This window comes from Ovis canadensis, chromosome 3 (assembly GCF_042477335.2).
Source record: "Ovis canadensis isolate MfBH-ARS-UI-01 breed Bighorn chromosome 3, ARS-UI_OviCan_v2, whole genome shotgun sequence".
Classification (NCBI taxonomy): Eukaryota; Metazoa; Chordata; class Mammalia; order Artiodactyla; family Bovidae; genus Ovis; species Ovis canadensis.
This window is the reverse complement of record NC_091247.1, coordinates 214,821,777-214,842,909: the sequence shown is the minus strand read 5'-3', so window position 1 is coordinate 214,842,909 and position 21,133 is coordinate 214,821,777. Positions and strand designations below refer to the sequence as shown.

Here is a 21,133-nt window from a genome sequence, read left to right as displayed (position 1 = left end):
TCTGGTGGGCACTCTGGGGCATGTGTGTCACAGACGGGTCCTTCCGAAGTTTGTGCTGAAATGATGAGAGTCAGGGTGAGGGGGCCTCAGGGTGGGTTCGTGTGGACCAGAAGGTGCATCATGAGAACCTTTAGCCCGAGGGAGTATGAGGAATGAGGCAATATGTTAGTGGCCTTGAATTTCGATGGGGGAGCTCTGTCTTGCATTGTTACTTACCTTCTCAGTCTCTATACTCATCCCTGGGCTGCTTTCTGGAGAGCATCTGGGAGCTTCTCTGATCAGTGGGACACGGCAAGGCAGCAGTGGCCACTCTGGACATCAGCCCCTTCTGCTTGGCTCTGTGCCCTCAACCCACCTGGGCTTCCATTCTTGCTGCCAACTTTCCTCTTGAGCTCAGAATGAATGATCCCTCTTCTCTTTTCTGCTTCATTTGCCTCTTCTTTGCCCCTTGCCTGCAGCCACTGTGCAGCAGAATACTTTCTATTTATCCTTCTGTCTGGGGGCAGTTCCCTTAAATAATATTTTGCATCTTCTTTAGTTATGGCTTATAACACAGGTGGGTTCTGAATCCTATCAAACCAAACTCTCAATATCCAAAGGGGGAAATTGTGAAGTTTAGAAAATGTTAATCTGTCTAAGCTACATATTTTCTTCTAGAGATCCCCACTCCTATTTTGGAGGGCTAGGGTTGAATGATGACTACTACTTTCTTTTTGTTTCCTGTAGCAGCAATCTCTTTCTTTCCTGAAGCATCATTTGTTGACTAGGTGAAAGGGGTATTTCACATAATATGAAATGCAATAAAGGGAAAGGGATTTAGCCTGTGTGAAAATCCCTTATAGGGCTTCCCCGTGGTTCAGCAATAAAGAACCTGCCTGTCAATGCAGGAGACACAGGAGACATGGGCTTGATCCCTGGGTCGAGAGGAACCCCTTGAGAAGGAAATGGTAACCCACTCTAGTATTCTTGCTTGGGAAAGCCTATGGACAGAGGATCCTGGCGGGGTAAAAGCCCAGGGGTCACAAAGAGTAGGACACAACTGAGCAGAAATACACCTTCTCCAGGACCCAGTCTCCAGATCATTCTGAGAAGGGAAGAAAGACCTGCAGTCTCATTCCCTCAGCTTAATGGTTTCCACCTCACCCTCTCCCCGGTCACCTGTGAATACCTGCAATCCTTGCCCTCATTTTCTGCTGGTCCAATAAATACTCTTGTATTTCAAGCCTTCTTGTAGTACTCTGCTTCCAGCCTGAGGTCAGTACTGGGAAGATCAGTGTTTGATTTCACTATGGTTATTCCCCATGGGCCAATCGATTCCACAACCTGACTCTGCAAAATCTCACAGTCCTTGGGGATCGGCCAGGGTGATCAGAGGAAAGAAAGGTTTTCAACACCAGCTCTGATTATGGGGCCTGGCTCTCAGGACCACGGAAGCAGGAGGTCAAAGGACCGTGTTGCTCATATAAGGAGATGTTGAAGACGCAGAAGCTCATTGGTGTCTGAGCTTCAGAAAGTGGCTGATGCAGCCTCCGACAGTGCCTGAAATGGTGAGAGGTGTCGCTATTGGCTCTCAGGAGGGAGGGTGTAAGGGGTGGTCTATGTAGACCCCAGTCGGCACCCTGACACTCCTCACAGGCTGATCCTGCAGCTGGGACTGTGACCTGGAGGACGTGGGGTCAGGATGACTCTGAGCAGATGCCTCTCCCTGCGGGGACTCTGTGTCCTCCTCCTCGGCACCGTGGTGGGTGGTCAAGGTAAGAGCTGGCCCTCTGTCCCGGGTCCACGGCAGGGGAGTGGACGCCTTGATGAAGGGAAAGGTGTATGGAGTTGTGGAGCCGCAGCCTTAGTGTTTCTGACCAAAAAGTAGCCACGCTGACTGTGAACACTGGTCCGTCTCCTGTGCGGGGTCCACTGGTCGTAGCGGCAGATTTTACAGAGCAGTGAGGCTTGGTCTGGACCAAGCTGGGTCACCCTGCGTCCTCTCCGCTGTCTCCCTTGTTCTTAGGGAGCTTCTAGGAGTCCCAGTGGCTCCCAGTGTGTGGAAGGTCCAGAAACTGACCCCAGCTGGGACTCTGGGCTGTTCCCACACGCTCCACGTGCCTGGTGTGTGAGCACTGCCCCTGGGTCCCCGTGTTTCCTGTGTCTATGCTCCTGTAGGCTCTGTGCTTGTGTGTGTGTGTGTGTGTGTGTGTATGTGTGCTGGTGAGGAGTGTGTGAGTGTGTGTGTGAGGAGTTTATGTATTTGTGTGTGTGAGGGTGTGAAGAGTGTGTGTGTGTGTGGAGTATGTGAGGAGTATGTGAGGGTGAGTGAGGGTGTGTGAGGAGTGTTTGAGTAGCGTGGGAGATTGTGTGTATTTGTGTGAGAATATGTGTGTGTATGTGGGAGTGTGTGAGGCTGTGTGTGTAAGGGGCATGGAGCCTGTCTCTGTGAGAGGAACGGGGCTGCTGAGCATGGACTCTGTCTGCTGGTCTGTGAAGCACACAGGGTGTCCACAGGGCTGGGTGTCACGGCCACTCCTTGTAACTGGATCAGAGATAATCGTGCCCCTGCCCGCCTCTCTCTGGCTCCTCATCCCCATCCCCCAGGCTTCCCTCTGCTTGCTGACATGTCTGCCCAGCACTGGGCTCTGTGAGAGGCTCTGCCTGCTGGCCTCGCCTGTTCCCACCAGGTGTCATTAGGGAGCAGAGAAGCCCGTGTTCAGGAGAGGGGACCTCTTGTCTGTAGAGATCAGCTGATGCATAGCCTCAGGTGTATAAGTTCCCGAGTCCCTGCCCTGGTCCCTGTGACTCATTTCCGGATGTGCTGGGGGCCTGGGACGGTCCTTTCCCCTCCCAGGATCTGCTGTGACTCTGTAGGGAGCCCTTTCTCCGTGCCCTCTCCTGTCCCTCCCTGGAGCTGCTTTCCCCTGAGTGAGGGTGGAGTGTGTCACCAATCCTTCCTCATGGTCTGCAGGGTTTCTTTGGACAAATCCGCGGATCTCCTTATGGGAGTCCTCTTCGGTGACAGAACTTTTTTCTTCTCTTTAGACTTAGAATTCCCTCATTGTCTTTGCTTTTGGACAGTTTACTCTGTGCGTTGGGAAGGTTGTTTTGGCTTGAAATTTTGGGGTGACTTATTAGCTTCTTGAACTTAGATGCCCAGATCTTTCCCCAGGTTTGGAAATTCGCAGCCTGTCTTTCTGTTTTAATTATTCACTTTTGGCTGTGCTAGGTCTCCTTGCTGCCCGCAGGCTTTCTCTAGCTGCGGTGAGCAGGGGCTGCTCCTCGCTGCAGTGCACAGGCTTCTCACTGCAGGGGCTTCTCTTGGTGCAGAGCCCAGGCTCTGGGTGCACACGTTTCAGCAGCTGGGGCACGCTGGCGTAGCTGCTCTGCAGCATGTGGCATCTTCCTGGACCAGGGATTGAACCCATGTCCCCTGCATTGGCAGGCGTATTCTTATCTATTTCACCACCAGGGAAGTCTTCAGCCCTTATTTCTTTTCTCCTTCACATCTCCTGTGACTCCATTCAATACATTGTTTCTCTTTATGGTGTACATAGTTCCACTGCTTTCTATATTCCTTTCATTCTCTTTTTGTTCCTCTAATTGGATACTTTCAACTGATCTTTCTTCTAACTTTTTGGTTCTCTTTTTTTCTTTTCCTTGGTCAAGTTTGATGTTGAAACTCTGTACTGAATCCTTCAGTTTACTCATTGTATTGTGTTCGTGCTAAATTACCTTCGTCATGTGTGACTCTTTGTGACCCCACGGACTGTAGCCCACCAGGGTCCTCTGTCCATGGGATTCACCAGGCAAGAATACTGGAGTGGGTTGCTATGTACTCCTCCAGGGTATCTTCCAGACCAAGGATTCGAACCCGTGTCTCTTACATCTCGTGCACTGGCAGATGGGTTCTTTACCACGAGCATCACCTGGAAAGCCCATTCATTTATTATTCAGCTTCAAAATATCTGGTTAGCTTTTTTGAAAAAAAGTCTATATCTTTATTGCTCTTATTTTATTTGTATTATTTTCCTGTTATCAATAAATATTTGAAGTCTCTTGTAACTCTCTGAGCATCTTTTGAAGTATTACTTTGAATTCTTTGTCAGGCAATTCTTGGATCTCCATTAATTTGAGCTGGTTACAAGAGGTTTACTGTATTCCTTTGGTGGGATTTTGCTTCCCCGATTCTTCTTGATGTCTTATTCTCTTGTAGGTGTCTGCACATTTAAAAAAGTTGTCACCTCTGCCAGACTCTATGTCCTGATTTCAGTAGAGAAAGCCTTTCACTTCTGGGTAGCGGTACACTGGAATGTCCTGCAGGGTGCCAAGTGCAGAGGCATGAGGTGGCACTGGGTCTGGGAGGGCATGAGGCTGTTTGGCTCAGGCTGCTGACATTCATAGCATCGACAACTGTGTGGTGTTTGGCAAGTGTTGCAGGGGGTCTGCTGTCACTGGAATGGTAGTTAGTGTTCTCAGCAGTGCCTCTGGTTCCAGAGCCTGGGGATCATGGCCAGCAGTGGCGGTGGCCAGAGCCAATGGTGTGCACACACTTGGCTTTGGGGGTCTGTTGCAGGTGCCTCTGTGGGGGAGATGATGGTTGCAGGTGTTCAGGTTGTGGGAAGGCCTAGGAAGGCAGCAAAGACTGAGACCAACACTGGCTCATTGCTCAAACTCATGTCCATTGAGTTGGTGATGCTGTCTAGCATCTCATCCTGTGCTGCTCTTCTCCTTGTCCTTCAGTCTTTCCCAGCATCAGGGTCTTTTCCAACAAGTTAGCTCTCTGCACCAGGTGGCCAAAGTATTGGAGCTTCAGCCTCAGCATCCGTCCTTTCAATCAATATTCAGGGTTGATTTTAGGATTGACTAGTTTTATCTCCTTTCTGTCCAAAGAACTCTCAAGAGTATTCTCAAGCACCAAGTTTGAAAGCATCGATTCATCAGGGCTCAGCCTTATTTACTGTCCAACTCTCACATCCATACATGACTACTGGGAACCATCATCCGTGCTGGTTATTAATTCTTTCAGGGGTAAAATCTGCTGTCTCTGTCTGCAGAGCAGGTCACTGTGAATTGTGATTTCTCCTGCCATGTGGTTGCTATTGGTCCTTTGCTCTTCTTTCTTATGTCTAGCCTGCTCTGTAAGACTGGCTCAGCTTTGCAGGTCTGCGTGAAGAGAACCTGAAGCAGGACTTTCATATGGTGCCCCCAAAGGCTAGGGACACTGGTTACTCAGCCTGCTCTTACCCTCCCGGTGAGAGGAACTCTCCTGGCACCCTTGACACTGAGTGATTCTGGTTTGGAGAATGTAATGATGCCTCCAAAATGATAGTATCTTGGCATGGTCAAACTTCTTAGGGTACTCCAGATCTTTCTGGAGCTGTTTTTGTTACTGATCGCTAAGTTTGGTCTTTTTTAAGAGGATGGAGGCTGCTGTCTCCTACATCAGCATTTTGGTAATGGCACATTTGAGGTCTTTATTCTTTGAGAGAATGGTTTTGAGTGTAGAATTTGAGATTGGCAATTTTATTTTTTTCTTTCAGTAAATCTAAAGCTTCAGTCTACTCTACCCTGACATCTCTTTTTGTTCTTGGGGTTTTAGATGTTAGTATAGATGTTTCTCAATTTTATATACCTAGTCTTTATCTTAGTAATTTTCTTTCTGTCAATTTTCTGCTGTCATTTTCCATTTTAGTGAAAGTAAGCTAGGTATGGTGTAGTAAAAAAACAAGATGTATCCTTATATAACATGTTCTGTTCACTTTGGCAGGACTTCTGCTATCGTAATTCTTCAAGCACTCAGGTTGTTGAATTCTCCACCATTGTATTATGCTCCCACTGCAATACAAGGCTGCAGTATTAGCTGTGGTAGAAAAATATAGTGGCTCTTAAATGTTTCTATGTGGAAGTGACATCATTTGTTCTGCAACTTTGTTGAATGAGGCAGATCACATGGTTATGCTTAACTTCAAATAAGTAAGGAAGTATTACTGTTTCCACATGCTCACAAAAAGAGAATTTTAAATGTTGCTGAACACTAGTAATGTCTCCATCTATAATGTTCCTACAAATGAACTCCTTTTTAATGCAGAAACCAGAGTCATCTTAAAACTTAATTGCTAAAGTGCCATCTGATCACTTTTGTCAAATTCCATTTGTTAGCTGCATGTTACTAGGTACATTCGAGTGTGGATTACACAAGGACATGAACACCAGGTGGCAGGAATAGCCAGGACATTTCAGAGCCTGTTCCCCAGCCCTCTGTTCCTAAGCTGGATGAGATGCTCCCTATGGACAGGGAAGGAGAGGGAGGGTTCTTCACTGGATCCCGGGCCACGAGCTGTAACTGAGATGGGGAGGCTGGGCCCTGGTAGCCTTGGGCACATCTACACAGAGTCTCTGAAGGCCTGTCCTCGGTGGTGTCCCTGGAGCTGGTTCTACAGAATTGTGAGAAATTCCTGGTTCCTCCCTTCCTGCTTCAGGTTCAGTGATGGCACATTGGGAGCTTTGAGTTGGCTATGGTGGGAATGTTTATATCACAGAGGTCAAGAAACACTATATCCCATGCACTCTTTCACTCCTCAGAGAACTTGTATTTTAAATATTATATCACTGCAAGCCTCCTAAAATCTCTCCTGTGTCCTGTGTCTGTTCTCTCTTGCAGCTCTGGAGCTGAGGTTGAAGGATGGAGCCCACCGCTGTGAGGGGAGAGTGGAAGTGGAGCACCAGGGAGAATGGGGCACAGTGGGTGATTACCGCTGGAGATTGGAGGATGCATCTGTAGTGTGCAGACAGCTGGGGTGTGGAGCTGCCATTGGTTTTCCTGGAGGGGCTTATTTTGGGCCAGGACTTGGCCCCATTTGGCTTTTGTATACTTCATGTGAAGGGACAGAGTCAACTGTCAGTGACTGTAGGAATTCTAATATTAAAGACTATCGTAATGATAACTATTACCACAACCGGGATGCTGGAGTAGTCTGCTCAGGTAAGTCCTGTCTGACCTGGGAAGGGATCTCTAGCAGGAAAAACCTTTATCACCAGAATGACTCGAGATTATGGATTATAGCCTTTAGAAGATGCTTGGGTGAAGGGTCTGTGTGATGCGTCACAGAAGGTAGAGAAGTCAGGTCAAAAGTTCCATACAGATACAGCTGCTGTGTTTGATCTCCGTGACATAGTCTCATCATGGTAATCGTTCTGTATTCTTTGACATAATGGTGAGCATGGTGTGGTTACGTGGTGGTGGGGGGCGGTCACAGGAGAGTTGTAGGCAACAAGGTTTATCATACTCATAGTGTCTAAAAGTCAGAGTCACACACTCCATCAGGTTGGTATGTGGAGGATGTGCCAATAGAATAGGCTCAACAAAGCAATGGTGACCCCAAAAGGGCATGTGAAGACCCGTGGACAAGTGACTATACTGGGGGTCAGGGTGCAGTTACACAAGGAAAAGGTGTGAAGGGATTTCACTGGTGCATTTAAATGTCTCCAGGTCACAGTCAGAGGAAGCAAGAAGGGGACTTGTGGCAGAAAACAGTCTCATCACCCTGGCGCACCTGATCAACCGAGTGGGGAGCTCACATCACATTTGCAGGGATGTTGAGGGAGCAGGAAAATGCAGTCTTGAAGTTTACAACACAGCAGCTGTGGTGCATCACGTATAAGATGGAGTGAAGCTCAGAGGATCTGAAGTGACTCCTATGAAGTGCTCAGTGCCGTCTATGTGTTTGACCTGTGCCAAGGTGGATGCAGGAAAGACAGCAGTGAAACTAGGGTGTGAGTGGGTGGTCACAGTATTTGGCAGAGGCTTCTAGGTGTTATCATAATTATGGATTGGATGTCCAGGATATTAATTCCATCAGAGCAGCTGGACTGGAGGAAGATATTGTCAGTTATCACAGTGAGTTCCCTCAAGTAGGGAGCTGGTCTTAGGCAAGAATCACCCGGTCTGATGTGATCATGGGACAAGGGAGCCCAGTAGGTCCTTAGCCACAGCCAATCAGCTCTTGGGTGTTTATGTTGAGAAACATCATTGGAAAATTGATCTTTTCTAATCTCACCTTCAGCAGATCTTTTATGATTCTAGTTGAAGCCCTTAAGAAAACAATTCTTTCCTTTTTTAAAAGGTACTTTATTGAGGTATGACTGACATACAAAACTGCTGGATAAGTATGCATTTGTGAAACCATTACAGCACTTATGTCATAAATCTATTCATCTCTTCAAAACGTTTTCTTCCATTCTCTTTATCATTCTTATTAAAAATAATTATTTTCAAGGTGCTCTTATTTTTTCTTTTATTATTATTATTTTTTTACTTTGAATATTGTATTGGTTTTGCCACACATCAACATGAATCCAGCAACATTTGCTTTAAGCAAACCTGTTTTCTGGCATCTCAAGTAACCTTCCTCATTGTCACAATGTCCTAATCATGGTTCTAACTGTAGATACATTTGTGGAAACACTACAGGTGTCTCTACCATATTTTGATAAATCGGCATCTGAATGAAAATGGAGTGTGTGATGTTTGAACTTTCTGTGAAATTAGAACCCTCATAGTTATCATCCTAAGAAGATTGATGTCTTGATATTAATTCCAGTTAAGATACACTGAACAGTAGAGAAGTGGAGAGTGCTCTGATATTTAAACCCTGATTGTGGTTTGTACTCCCTGACTACCATTGCTCTAACTTAGGCTCTCACATTTTTATGAATGGTTCCAGGTTCCTTCTATTTCTCTTTTTGCCACTAGTTTCCTCCCCTAAGTCTGTCTTTTCAGACATGTTTTATTGATGAGAAGTTAAGTTAAAATGGTGGTGATGTAGTAGAGATAAGATTAGAATAGCTTGTCTTTTCATTATCTTAATAAAAATCGAACTCTTGGAGTTTCTTCTGCTTAATCTTAGGAGTCAGGTACGCAAGAGAAATTTCAGCCTCAGTAGTGGATTGTTGGAAGTGGAGTGCTGTGTTTAGGAGAAATCGAGAGTAGAAACAACGACCAGAGAAGAATGTAGAGAAGCTTGTTTGAAATAAGGAGGAGATTTCAATGAGGGGCTAAACAAATTGAGAAGGACTGTGGTGCAAGTGTTCCAAGTTGCTTCAGTCCTGTCCTACTCTTTGTGACACCGTGGACTGTAGCCCACCAAGCTCCTCTGTCCATGGGATTCTCCAGGCAAGAATACTGGACTGGGTTGCCATTTCCTTCTCCGGGGATCGTCCTCACCCGGGGATCAAATCTGGGTCTCCTGCATTGCAGGCAGAGTCTTGATTATCTTCTGAGCCACCAGGAACTACAGTACTGAAGTGCAAAATGGTGAGGGGATGAAGATGCAAGGATTGCAGGAGGAGAGGGTTGGAAAGATGCAAGTCAGGTTGTACATTCACCACAGCCTCTGTGTTACATTTCCTTCCTACCCTCATTCTTTCCCTCCCTCTCTTCTTTTATCCTGTCGTGGGAGTCATTTCTGAGCTCTGTGGACACGCTGGCATTGGAAGTTGCAGTTTTCTTAGAGGAAAGTTTTTTATAATATGGATTCTGTTTATTTAACAAATATAAGTTTACTGATTTTTTTTCTTTTTTTGTATCTGATTTTGGTGAGTTGTGTTTCACAAATAATATGTGTTTAAGGACTAGGCCCACTTTACAAAACAAAATTTCAAATTAGAATAACACTGGTTCATAATCTCTTATCTTTAGATGTTGGGAAGATCTATAATGATATTCCTCCTTTTGTTACTGGTGGTGTTAGTTTGTGTTCCCTCTTTTTCCTTAATTGGTTTTGCTAGAAGATTATCTGTGTTAACGTTCTTTTTAAGAGAATCACTAATGGACCCTATTGATTTTTTTGATTTTTATTTGCTTTCTACTTAATTGATTTCTGTACTCAGTTTTCACTCCTCTTTTTCAGTTATGATTTTCCCTGGTAGCTCAGTTGGTGAACAGTCTGCCTGCAATGCAGGAGACCCCTGTTTGATTCCTGGGTCAGGAAGGTCCCCTGGAGAAGGGATAGGCTACCCACTCTAGTATTCTTGGGCTTCCCTTGTGGCTCAGCTGGTAAAGAATCTGCCTGCAATGCGGGGCACCTGAGTTCAATCCCTGGGTTGGGAAGATCCCCTGGAGAAGGGAAAGGCTACCCACTCCAGTATTCTGGCCTGGAGAATTCCATGCATTGTATAGACCATGGGGTCACAAAGAGTCAGACATGACTGAGCAACTTTCACTTTCCAGTTATGATTGTTGTTGCTTTTGTAGATTCTTGAGTCTTGGATCATTTTCTTTTTTAAATTTTTTAATTTTTAAAATATAAGATTTCATTTAATATTGTCATTTTTAAAATTTTACTTTATTTTACTTTACAATACTGTATTGGTTTTGCCATACATTTCTGTTTCTATTTTTATGCTAATGTAGGCATCAAGGAAGCATCAAGGTTCTAAATTTTCTTCTAAGCATCACTTCATTTTTTAGCCACCAGTTTTGCTGGTATATAATTTTTTTTTGTATTTTATTACCATAAAATGTTTCTTTTTCTCTGAATGTATTGTTTGTCTTATTGTCTGACTTTGTATAATATTAATATAGATACTGTATACAGCCTTCTCTGATTTGTGTTTGCGTAGTATATAATTTTTTACCTATTTAATATGTTTCTATGTTTATATTCAAACACAGAAACACAAAAAAAGAAACAAACCCTGAACAAGGTAATAAAATCATTCTCAGAAAACATGACAATGTAAATACTGAAATTGTCTTATTGTCATATTGTCTTATTTTATCTGGTCTGATCATCTTGTTTTTATTTGGAGTACTTAAAGTATTTACACATAATGTAATTATTGATATAATTGGGTTTAATTGTACTTACTTGCTATTTGTTATATCTTTGCTCCTATTTTAATCTTTGAGTATATTATTTTATCTTAAAACTCTATTGGCTTATTAATTGTATCAGATTTTTAGGTGATAATAATTTTGAATTATTTTTTTAAATTTTAAAATAATTTTTATTTATTTTTGGCGGTGCTGGGTCTTCATTGCTGCATAGGTTTTTCTCTAGTTGTGGAGATCAGAGGCTACTCTCTAGTTGCAGGCATGAGGTTCTCATTGCAGCGGCCTCTCTTGCTGTGGAGCACAGGCTCCATGGTGCTCAAGCTTCAGTAGTCGTGGCCCCCGGGCTCTAGAGCACAGGCTCACTAATTGTGGTGCACGGGCTTAGTTGCTCCGTGGTATGTGGGATTTTCCTAGACCTGGGATTGAAACCGCATCCTCCGCATTGGCAGATGGATTGTTCACCACTGAACCGCTGGGGAAGCCCACGTTGAATCACTAATCTTTAATTACGTTCCACCTTGAAATGACGTAACGTCACAACATGCAAAGTCAGTCATTAGTTTTCTTCCACTTTGGCCATTGGTGCTATCACTGCCGCACATTCTACTTATAAATTTATTATGAATCTTATAGTTTGTTGCTAATATTTTGCCTTAAGTCTTCTAACAGAGAATCAACATTTAGCAGAGACTCTATACCTTTGAGTGGATCCCTGTTTTCATTTGCTGTCATCTCCCTTTAGCTTGAAGAACTTTCTGAGGCAGATTTGTGTAGTTGTGTCTCGTGGCCTCCAATTCTATCATTTTTTCATTTACCTGAAGTCATTTTAATTTTCATTCAGTTTTAAAAACTATTTTCATAGCTGATTCAATTCTAGGGTAACAAATGCCCAACTCCAATACTTTAAATATGTTTTTATATTGTCATCTGACTTCCGCTGCCTCCAATAAAAAGTCAGTAAATAATACTTATCCTTTGTTTGGCTGTATATAATGTGTCAAATTTCCCTGGCTGCCCTTAAGATATTTTTGTTTGTTTGTTTACCACTGAATTTCAGTATTTACATTGTCATGTTTTCTGAGAATGATTTCATTACCTTGTTCGGGGTTTGTTTATCTTTTTGAATCAGTGGATTTATAGTTTTGAATAAATTTGGAAAAATTTCATTTATCTTTTCTTAATATTTTTCTGCACAGCCCTTATTCTGAATCTCCAAATACACATATTTTATATATTTTTACATTATCCTACATGCCACTGTGTTTCCATTCATATTTCTCTGTCTTTTTACTCTCTTTGGTTCAGTTTAGATAGTGTCTACTGCTGTGTTTTTCTTCCCAATTTTTTTATTCTGCAATGTCTAGTCTCTTGTGTAACTAATCCAAATAGTTGTTCATTCCAATACTATATTTTGTCAGTTTTAGAATTCTCATTTGTTTATTTTTCCTAGTTTTCCTCCCTGTTTATTTTTATTCTTCGTTAAGCATATTGATATTAGTGGTTTAAAGATCTCTTCAGCCAATTCAATCATTTCTGTAATTTCTGAAGTTGACTTAAATGATTATTTTTTAAAAATGTGTTATGGGTTCCATTTTTCCCCTTTGGAAATTCTAATAATTTTTTGGTTGGATGTTGGGCATCACTAACCAGTCCTTTACCAGTAAGAATTTTAGAAATAAATAATCAGAACACATCTAAAAATCAGGGAATTGTACTTTATGAATTAAATAAAGTTTTTTCATTGGGTTATTTTCATTCTGTTCAAAATGTGTTCCTCTGATGACCAAATGATGAACTTTGATTTTGGTTTCTCTCCTTTAGTTTTAAAACTTCCTTGATCTCACCTTGCTGCCATATGCCCCACCTACACCCTACTTCTACAGCAGTAGCTGTCCTTTCTGATTTTCTTTTCCATTCATCTGTGTCTTTTAAGACTGTGTTTGCTTGTCTGAAGTGGGAGAAATGAAAAAGGATAGCAGCTTAAGTGGTAGATGGGAGGAGCAGAGGGTGATGTAATATGCTAACAACCTATTCAACAAGTGTTTCCCACAAATATTTACATATTTTGTCCGTATTGAGGCTTTTTCAACTTGGACCTCTCCAAATTATGGCTTGTTTGCTCACTTCCTCCTCCTTCTCCTTCTTCTTCCTCCTTTTATAATTATAAAACTTTCAACATGCCATCTTCTTTTAGAATTGTAAAACATCCATGAAAGAAATTAAAGACAATATAATCAATGGAAAGTCATTCTGTGCTTCTGGCCTGGAGGAAGTAATATTGTTAAAATGCCTGTACTTGTCAAAGAGATCTACAGATTAAATGCAATTCCTATCTAAATCCCAATGGCACTCTTAACAGAAGTAGAGAAAACAATCTTAAAATAGGAGTGTGTGGCTTAATTTTTATATATTCATGAATTTCCTGTTTCCTTATCACTATTGAGTTTTAGTTCCATTCCATTATGGTCATGAAAGAAACTTTGAATTATTTTAATGTTTTTGAATTTGTTAAGACTTATTTGTAACCTAGCCTGGAGAATATTCCATGTGTGCTTGAGAAGAATGCATATTTTCCTGTGGTTAGAATTAGTCCAATGATAGTATTAAAATCAATTAGCATTTTCTATGAGTCCTGTTTCAGAAGAAAAACCTTTAATAGATGATCTGGAAACTCAGCTGTCTGGTAAGCTCCCATTGAGAACACACACTCTACCAGGTCCTTTGACAAATCCTAGGATTTCTAGAGAGATGGCTGGGACCCTCTCTCTATGACTCTCTGAGTTTTCTTAACTCATCTTCTTTCCCACTGAGGTCACTGAAGAAATTCATGGAATTTTTGCCATTGAAAAGACAAGATGTGGTGACATAAACATGAATTAGTGATAGCATCTATATTTCTTCTCTGGAGCTGTTACCCATTTACACGTTGGCATCCCCTCATGGATCCAGCCTCAAGACTTTCCCTCACCTAAGTCACTTGAGGACTAGCTCCTGGGAGAGAAAACTGATCAGAATATTAGCCCCACAAATTCCGGGAAAGCTTTCTAAGCTTGTCTGGATGCTAGGTCTCTCATCTCATAGTCCATGTTCCTCTGGGTGGGTTCTGTTCTGCATATTTCTACTTTCAAGTGCCTGCATATTACACATTATCCTTGGATCTGTAGGTCCTAGGCTGCTAAATGAGATATTCACTTCTTAACCAATGCTAAAGGATGTGTTTCCAGTATTCAGCCATTCCAATGATCTGATTGCGCTCTGTAGTTTCTAGGCTCCTAGACCAAGGAATTCAGATTTCTAACCAGTGTATGTTCTTGGGATTCAGCCATTCCAAACTGACCTTGTAATCCTCCTGGATTTCTCTTTAGAAACCTGCTCAAGAAAATTCAGTTATGACACTAACTGTCTAAGACTCTCTACATGCTCTACTTCTAAAAAGAAAAACTTTCACACCACAGCCTGTAATGTCCGGTTACAAGTCAGTACCGTGAACACTCACTGGTTTTGTTGTTTTCTCTTAGGATTTGTGCGTCTGGCTGGCGGGGATGGACCCTGCTCAGGGCGAGTAGAAGTGTATTCTGGAGAAGCCTGGACCCCAGTGTCTGATGGGAACTTCACACTCCCCACTGCCCACATCATCTGTGCAGAGCTGAGGTGTGGCAAGGCTGTGTCTGTCCAGGGACATGAGCTCTTCAGAGAGTCTGATGGCCAGGTCTGGGCTGAAGAGTTCAGGTGTGAGGGGGAGGAGCCTGAGCTGCGGGTCTGCCCCAGAGTGCCCTGTCCAGGGGGCACTTGTCACCACAGTGGAGCTGCTCAGGTTGTCTGTTCAGGTGAGATGCAGGTCAGGCCTTTCACCTCTGTGAACACCCTGTTCAGGTGAGAAAGTCATGTGACTTTGCTGAAACTCTGTCTTCTTCTACCAGCATACTCAGAAGTCCGGCTCATGACAAACTGCTCCTCTCAGTGTGAGGGGCAGGTGGAGATGAACATTTCTGGACGATGGAGAGCACTCTGTGCCTCCCACTGGAGTCTGGCCAATGCCAATGTTGTCTGTCGTCAGCTCGGCTGTGGAGTCGCCATCTCCATCCCCAGAGGACCACACTTGGTGGGAGATGGTGATCAGATCTCAAGAGCCCGATTTCACTGCTCGGGGGCAGAGTCCTTCCTGTGGAGTTGTCCTGTGACTGCCCTGGGTGGTCCTGACTGTTCCCATGGCAACACGGCCTCTGTGATCTGCTCAGGTAAGAGCAAGGGACAAGGGCTACTGGTACTCAGGATGCTCCTGGAGTGAAATGTCCCCAAGAGCAGAGAGGGAGGGAAAACGGACTTCAAAGTCAGATATTTTGTGGTGAAATATGGATCTTCTCATTGTTCCTTCATTTTTCATGCCAGGGCAAGAAGTGTGAAGGGGAATAATATATTTTTAAGCTACATTGTTGCTTACATGTAATCATAGAAAACAATGTAGGAGCAGTAAGTACAGACCTCAGTATGAACCCCAGCCCAGAGCAGCAAAGAGAGTGTCCCCAGCACCACAGTCACTGTCGTCCCCAGTATCTGTGTCCTCCCTCCTCGACAGGGAAAAGCACTTACCTAACTTCTACTGACACAGAGAGTTTTATCAATTTTTGAACTTTCTATAAAATGATGCTGTATGTTGCATCTTTCGTATCTAATTTCTTAGCCTCAAAATTATGTTTGGTTGGGATTCATTCATGATGTTGTATATTGTAGCACTTTATTTATTTATTTTTATTACTGTAGAGTATGGCTTTGAATGATCACATGGCCATGTACTGATCCATTCTACTGACAGTATAAATCTGAGTTGTTTCCAATTCTTGACTATTACAAATATGATATTACAACTTACCATGACAATGTCTTTGGATGCAAATAAGTGTTACTTACTTTCCATGTTTAATCCTTGGTCATTTATTTTCTTTTTCTTAATCAAATGGTGTCCTTTGATGCACTCATTTCTTAATCTTATGGAAACATAATTTGCCAACTTTTCCCTGTACATTTAATGCTTCTTATAGCCTTTAACAAAGAATTTTTGCCTATTCCAAGATCATGAAAACATTCTCCAAGAGTGTCTTATGGAAATTTTATTATTTTTCTCTTGCATATAATTGTGCATTCCTTCTGGGATTGATATCAGTGTAAGATAAGGGTCAGGTTTCATATGGACATCCGATTGACTCAATCTTTTTCTGAAAAGACTCTTTTCCCCACTTCAGTGCCTCCTTCGTCATAAGCAGAGGGGCAAGTATGTCTGTCCTTTTTAAGACTCTCTATTCTGTTCCATGTTATCATTTGTCTATCCTTGCACCAATACTGCATTTTCTTAATTATCATAACTTTGTCATTGTTGTTGTTCAATCTGACTCTTTGTGACCCCATGAACTACAGCTCACCAGGCTTCTGAGTCCTTTACTATCTCCCAGAGTTTCAAACTTTGCAGTTAGTCTTAATGATTTTAATTTGCAAGAGTTACTTTATATTAACTCTTCTAACTTTGTTGCTTTTCTTACCAACTGTGATGGTCATTCTTGGTTGCTTGTATTTTGTATGAATTTATAAATCAGCTTGTCATTGTCACCAAAAGAAAAGCTTAAGGGTATTTTCATTGAGATTAGATTTAAAGATTTGAGAGGAGACAAAGAAATTTGAGGATGTTTGACACTGACAATGTTGAGTTTTACAAATCATTGACATAATACATCCCTCCATTCAGTTAGAACTTGAATTTCAGAGAATTTGCCCATCTATTACTAGGATTTCTCCTAGGTATTTTATTTTTGATGTTATGAGTATTTTTGTGAAAGTGTCCTGGCAATGAATTCTCTTTGTGTTGTTTTCATCTTTTAATTTTTAAAATTTTGATGTCATTTGAGACATTAAAAAGTTGGGAAAGTTATATAAAATTTTCTTTATGACCTTTACCTGGGTTTCTAAATGTTAATATTTCGCTTTAATCTCTGTATGTGTGTGAGTGTCTTCCTTACTCGATTCTCCTTCGGCCCCATATGTTCCTGAATATGTAAAATCTTTCTGAATTAAGTTGAAGCCATGATGTTCCTTTACCCTTAGGATACTTCTGGGAATTTCCTTATAGAACCAGAGTTCAGTCAAGTCTTTAAATGACTTCAGCCCCAGGTGATATCTAATTGTAGCACTGAAAGACCCGACTGAAAGCCTGCCAAACGGAGTTTCTTCCTCATTAATGACCCAAACTCATAAGCAAAATGAAGTATATATTCTTTTTCTTCAGCTAAAAGTTTTGCCTTTTCATATTGATCAAATTGCTAACATCCATTAATCACAGAAAAAACAAGAGAGTTTCAGAAAATCATCGACTTCTGCTTTATTGACTATGCCAAACCTTTGACTGTGTGGATCATAACAAACTATGGAAAATTCTTAAAGAGATGGGAATGCAAGACCACCTTACCTGGCTCCTGTATGCAGATCAAGAAGCAATAGTTAGAACTGGACATGGAAAACCAGACTTTTTCCAAATTGGGAAAGGAGAATGTCAAGGCTGTATGTTGTCACCCTGCTTGTTTAACTTATATGCAGAGTACATCATGTGAACTGCTGGGCTGGATGAAGCACTAGCTGGAATCAAGATGGCCAGGAGAAATATCAATAACCTCAGATATGCTGATGACACCACTTTATGGTAGAAAGCAAAGAGGAGCTGAAGAGCCTCTTGATGAAAGTGAAAGAATAGAGTGAAAAAGCTGGCTTAAAACTCAACATTCAAAAAACTGAGATAAAGGCATCCAGTCCCATCACTTCATGGCAAATAGATGGGGAAACAATGGAAACAGTGACAGACTTTATTTTCTTGGGCTCCAAAATCACTGTAGATGGTGACTGCAGCCATGAAATTAAAAGACATCTGCTCCTTGGAAGAAAAGCTATGACAAACCTAGACAGCATATTAAAAAGCAGAGACATTACCTTGCTGACAATTGTCCTTTTAGTCAAATCTATGGCTTTTCCAGTAGTCATGTATGGATGTGAGAGTTGGACCATAAAGAAGGCTGAGCGCCGAAGAATTGATGCTTTTGAACTGCCTGGACTGCAAGGAGATCAAACCAGTGGATCCTAATGGAAATCAGTCCTGAATATTCACTGGAAGGACTGATTCTGAAGCTGAAGCTGCAATACATTGGCCACCTGATGAGAAGAATTGACTCATTGGAAAACAGCCTGATGCTGTAAGATTGAGGGTGGGAGAAGAAAGGGATGACAGAGGATGAGATGGTTGGATGGCATCACGGACTTGATGGACATGAGTTTGAGCAAACTCCAGGAGTTGGTGATGGACAGGAAAGCCTGGCAAGCTGCAGTAATTGGACACAAAGAGTTGGACATGACTGAGTGACTGAACTGAACTGGGCTAAATTTTGGGGGAAAATCTTCTATACAACAATGTAACCAGAACTCTTGTCATGTGCCCTGAATTTCTAGATTGCAGAATATCCTCTGATCTTGCACTGTGATGTTTCTACCTTATGCTGAGCTAGTGCAATTTAGTTCCTAATTTCAGCTGACACATTTTTCAGCTCTAGAAGTACTTCTCTTTTGTTATCATTTCTCTGCAAAGATACACATTTTGTCTATTATTTCCATAAACACTTTAATTGTGGCGATTTAAATCCTCTGTCAGGTAAATCTAGCAGCTGGAAAATCTGGGAAATTCTTTCCAATGTCTCCTTTTGCCTTTCTGTTTTTCACGAGATCTGTTTTATTTAAGTGTTTGTTTTAAAGTTAGACATTGAAGAAATTGTAGAAATGCTTCAGAAAGAATTTTGTTTTGCTTTTAATTAGGGATAGATTTGGTGTTCTGGGTGGCTCAGATGGTAAAAAATCTGCCTGCAATGCGGGAGACCTGGGTTTGATCCCTGGATTGGGAGGATCCCCTGGAGGAGTGCATGGTAACCCACTGAAGTATTCTTGCTTGAAAAATCCTATGGGCAGAGGGGCCTGGTGGGCTGTAGTCCATGGGGGTCACAAACAGTCTGACATGACGGAGCGACTAAGCACAGCACAGGGATAGATTTAGGGATACAACAACTTACTTAACTCATTCTTATAGCAACACTTGGGTTAAAACAAAAATTGTGATACTGTCAGAAGCAGAACTCTCCACGGAGAAGGTGAACAGTAAGAGTATGACAACTTTATTGTTGGGTCTTAGCTTTCATAGCAAACCTCCTCTTCAAACAATATAAGAGAAGACTCTACACATGGACGTCACCAGATGCTCAACACTGAAATCAGATTGATTATAATCTTTGCAGCCAAAGATGGAAAAGCTCTATACAGCAGCAGAAACAAGACTGGGAGCTGACTGTAGCTCAGATCATGAACTCCTTAGTGCCAGATTCAGCCTTAAATTGAAGAAAGCGGGCAAAAGCACTAGACCATTCTGGTATGACCTAAACCAAATCCCTTATGACTAAAGAGTGGAAGTGAGAAATAGATTTAAGGGACTAGATCTGATAGACAGAGTGCCTGATGAACTATGGATGGAGGTTCGTGACATTGAACAGGAGACAGAAATCAGCACCATCATCAAGAAAAAGAAATGCCAAAAGGGAAAATGGCTGCCTGAGGAGGCCTTACAAATAGCTGTGAAAGGAAGGGAAGCAAGAAGGAAAAGAGAAAAGGAAAGATATACCCACTTGAATGCCGGGTTCCAAAGAATAGCAAGGAGAGATAAGAAAGCCTTCCTCAGCAATCTATGCAAAGAAATAGAGGAAAACAACAGAATGGGAAAGACTAGAGATCTCTTTAAAAAATTAGAGATGCCAAAGGAACATTTCATGCAAAGATGGGGTCAATAAAGCATAGAAATGGAATGGACCTAGCAGAAGCAGAAGATATTAAGAAGAGGTGGCAAGAATACACAGAAGAACTGTACAAAAAAGATCTTCACAACCTGGATAATGAGGATGGTGTTATCACTCAACTCACCTGGAGCCAGACATCCTGAAATGTGAAGTCACGTGGGCCTTAGGATCATCAGTACTAACAAAGCTAGTGGAGGTGATGGAATTCCAGTTGAGCTCTTTCAAATCCTAAAAGATGCTACTGTGAAAGTGCTGCACCCAATATGTCAGGAAATTTGGAAAACTCAGTAGTGGCCACAGGACTGGAAAAGGTCAGTTTTCATTCCAATCCCAAAGAAAGGCAATACCAAAGAATCCTCTAATTACCGCACAATTGCACTCATCTCATTCGCTAGTAAAGTAATGATCAAAATTCTCCAAGCCAGGCTTCAGCAATACGGGAACCATGAACTTCCAGATGCTCAACTTGGTTTTAGAAAAGGCAGAGGAACTAGAGATCAAATTGTCAACATCTGTTGGATCATCGAAAAGGCAAGAGAGTTCCAGGTAAACATCTATTTCTGCTTTATTGAGTATGACAAAGCCATTGACTGTGTGGATCACAATAAACTGTGGAAAATTCTGAAAGAGATGGGAATACAAGACCACCTGACCTGCCCCTTGAGAAACCTGTATGCAGGTCATAAAGCAACTGTTAGAACTGGACATGGAACAACAGACTTGTTCCAAATAGGAAAAGGAGTACCTCAAGGTTGTATATTGTCATCCTGCTTATTTAACTTATATGCAGAACACCTTATGAGAAATGCTGGGCTTGCTGAAGCACAAGCTGGAATCAAGATTGCCGGGAGAAATATCAATAACCTCAGATATGCAGATGACACCACCATTATGTGAGAAAGTGAAAAAGAACTAAAGAGCCTCTTGATGAAAGTGAAAGAGGAGAGTGAAAAAGTTGGCTTAAAGCTCAACATTCAGAAAATGAAGATCAGGGCATCCGGTCCCATCACTTCATGGGAAATAGATGGGGAAACAGTGGAAGCAGTGGCTAACTTTACTTTTTTGAGTCCCCAAATCACTGCTGATGGTGACTGCAGCCAAGAACTTAAAAGACGCTTACTCCTTGGGAGGAAAGTTATGACCAACCTAGACAGCATATTAAAAGCAAAGAGAATACTTTGTCAACAAAGGTCCGTCTAGTCAAGGCTATGGTTTTTCCAGTAGTCATGCATGGATATGAGAGATGGACTATAAAGAAAGCTGAGCACCAAAGAATTGACGCTTTTGAACTGTGGTGTTGGAGAAGACTCTGGAGAGTCCCTTGGAGTGCAAGGAGATGCAACCAGTCCATCTTAGAGGAGATCAGTCCTGGGTGCTCTTTGGAAGGACTAACGAAGCTGAAACTCCAGTACTTTGGCCACCTGATGTGAAGAACTCTATCACGTGA

At 42.2% G+C, this 21,133-nt stretch overlaps 1 protein-coding gene across 1 annotated transcript in view; it reads left to right on the top strand.

Annotated features, from left to right (window-relative positions):
- LOC138437863 (scavenger receptor cysteine-rich domain-containing protein DMBT1-like) overlaps positions 1-21,133 on the top strand; it is a 226,394-nt gene that overhangs the window by 60,191 nt on the left and 145,070 nt on the right. Inside the window, 3 exon segments of the mRNA XM_069585832.1 lie at positions 6,655-6,967; positions 14,338-14,646; positions 14,740-15,057. Coding sequence (XP_069441933.1) covers positions 6,655-6,967; positions 14,338-14,646; positions 14,740-15,057 — 940 coding nt within the window.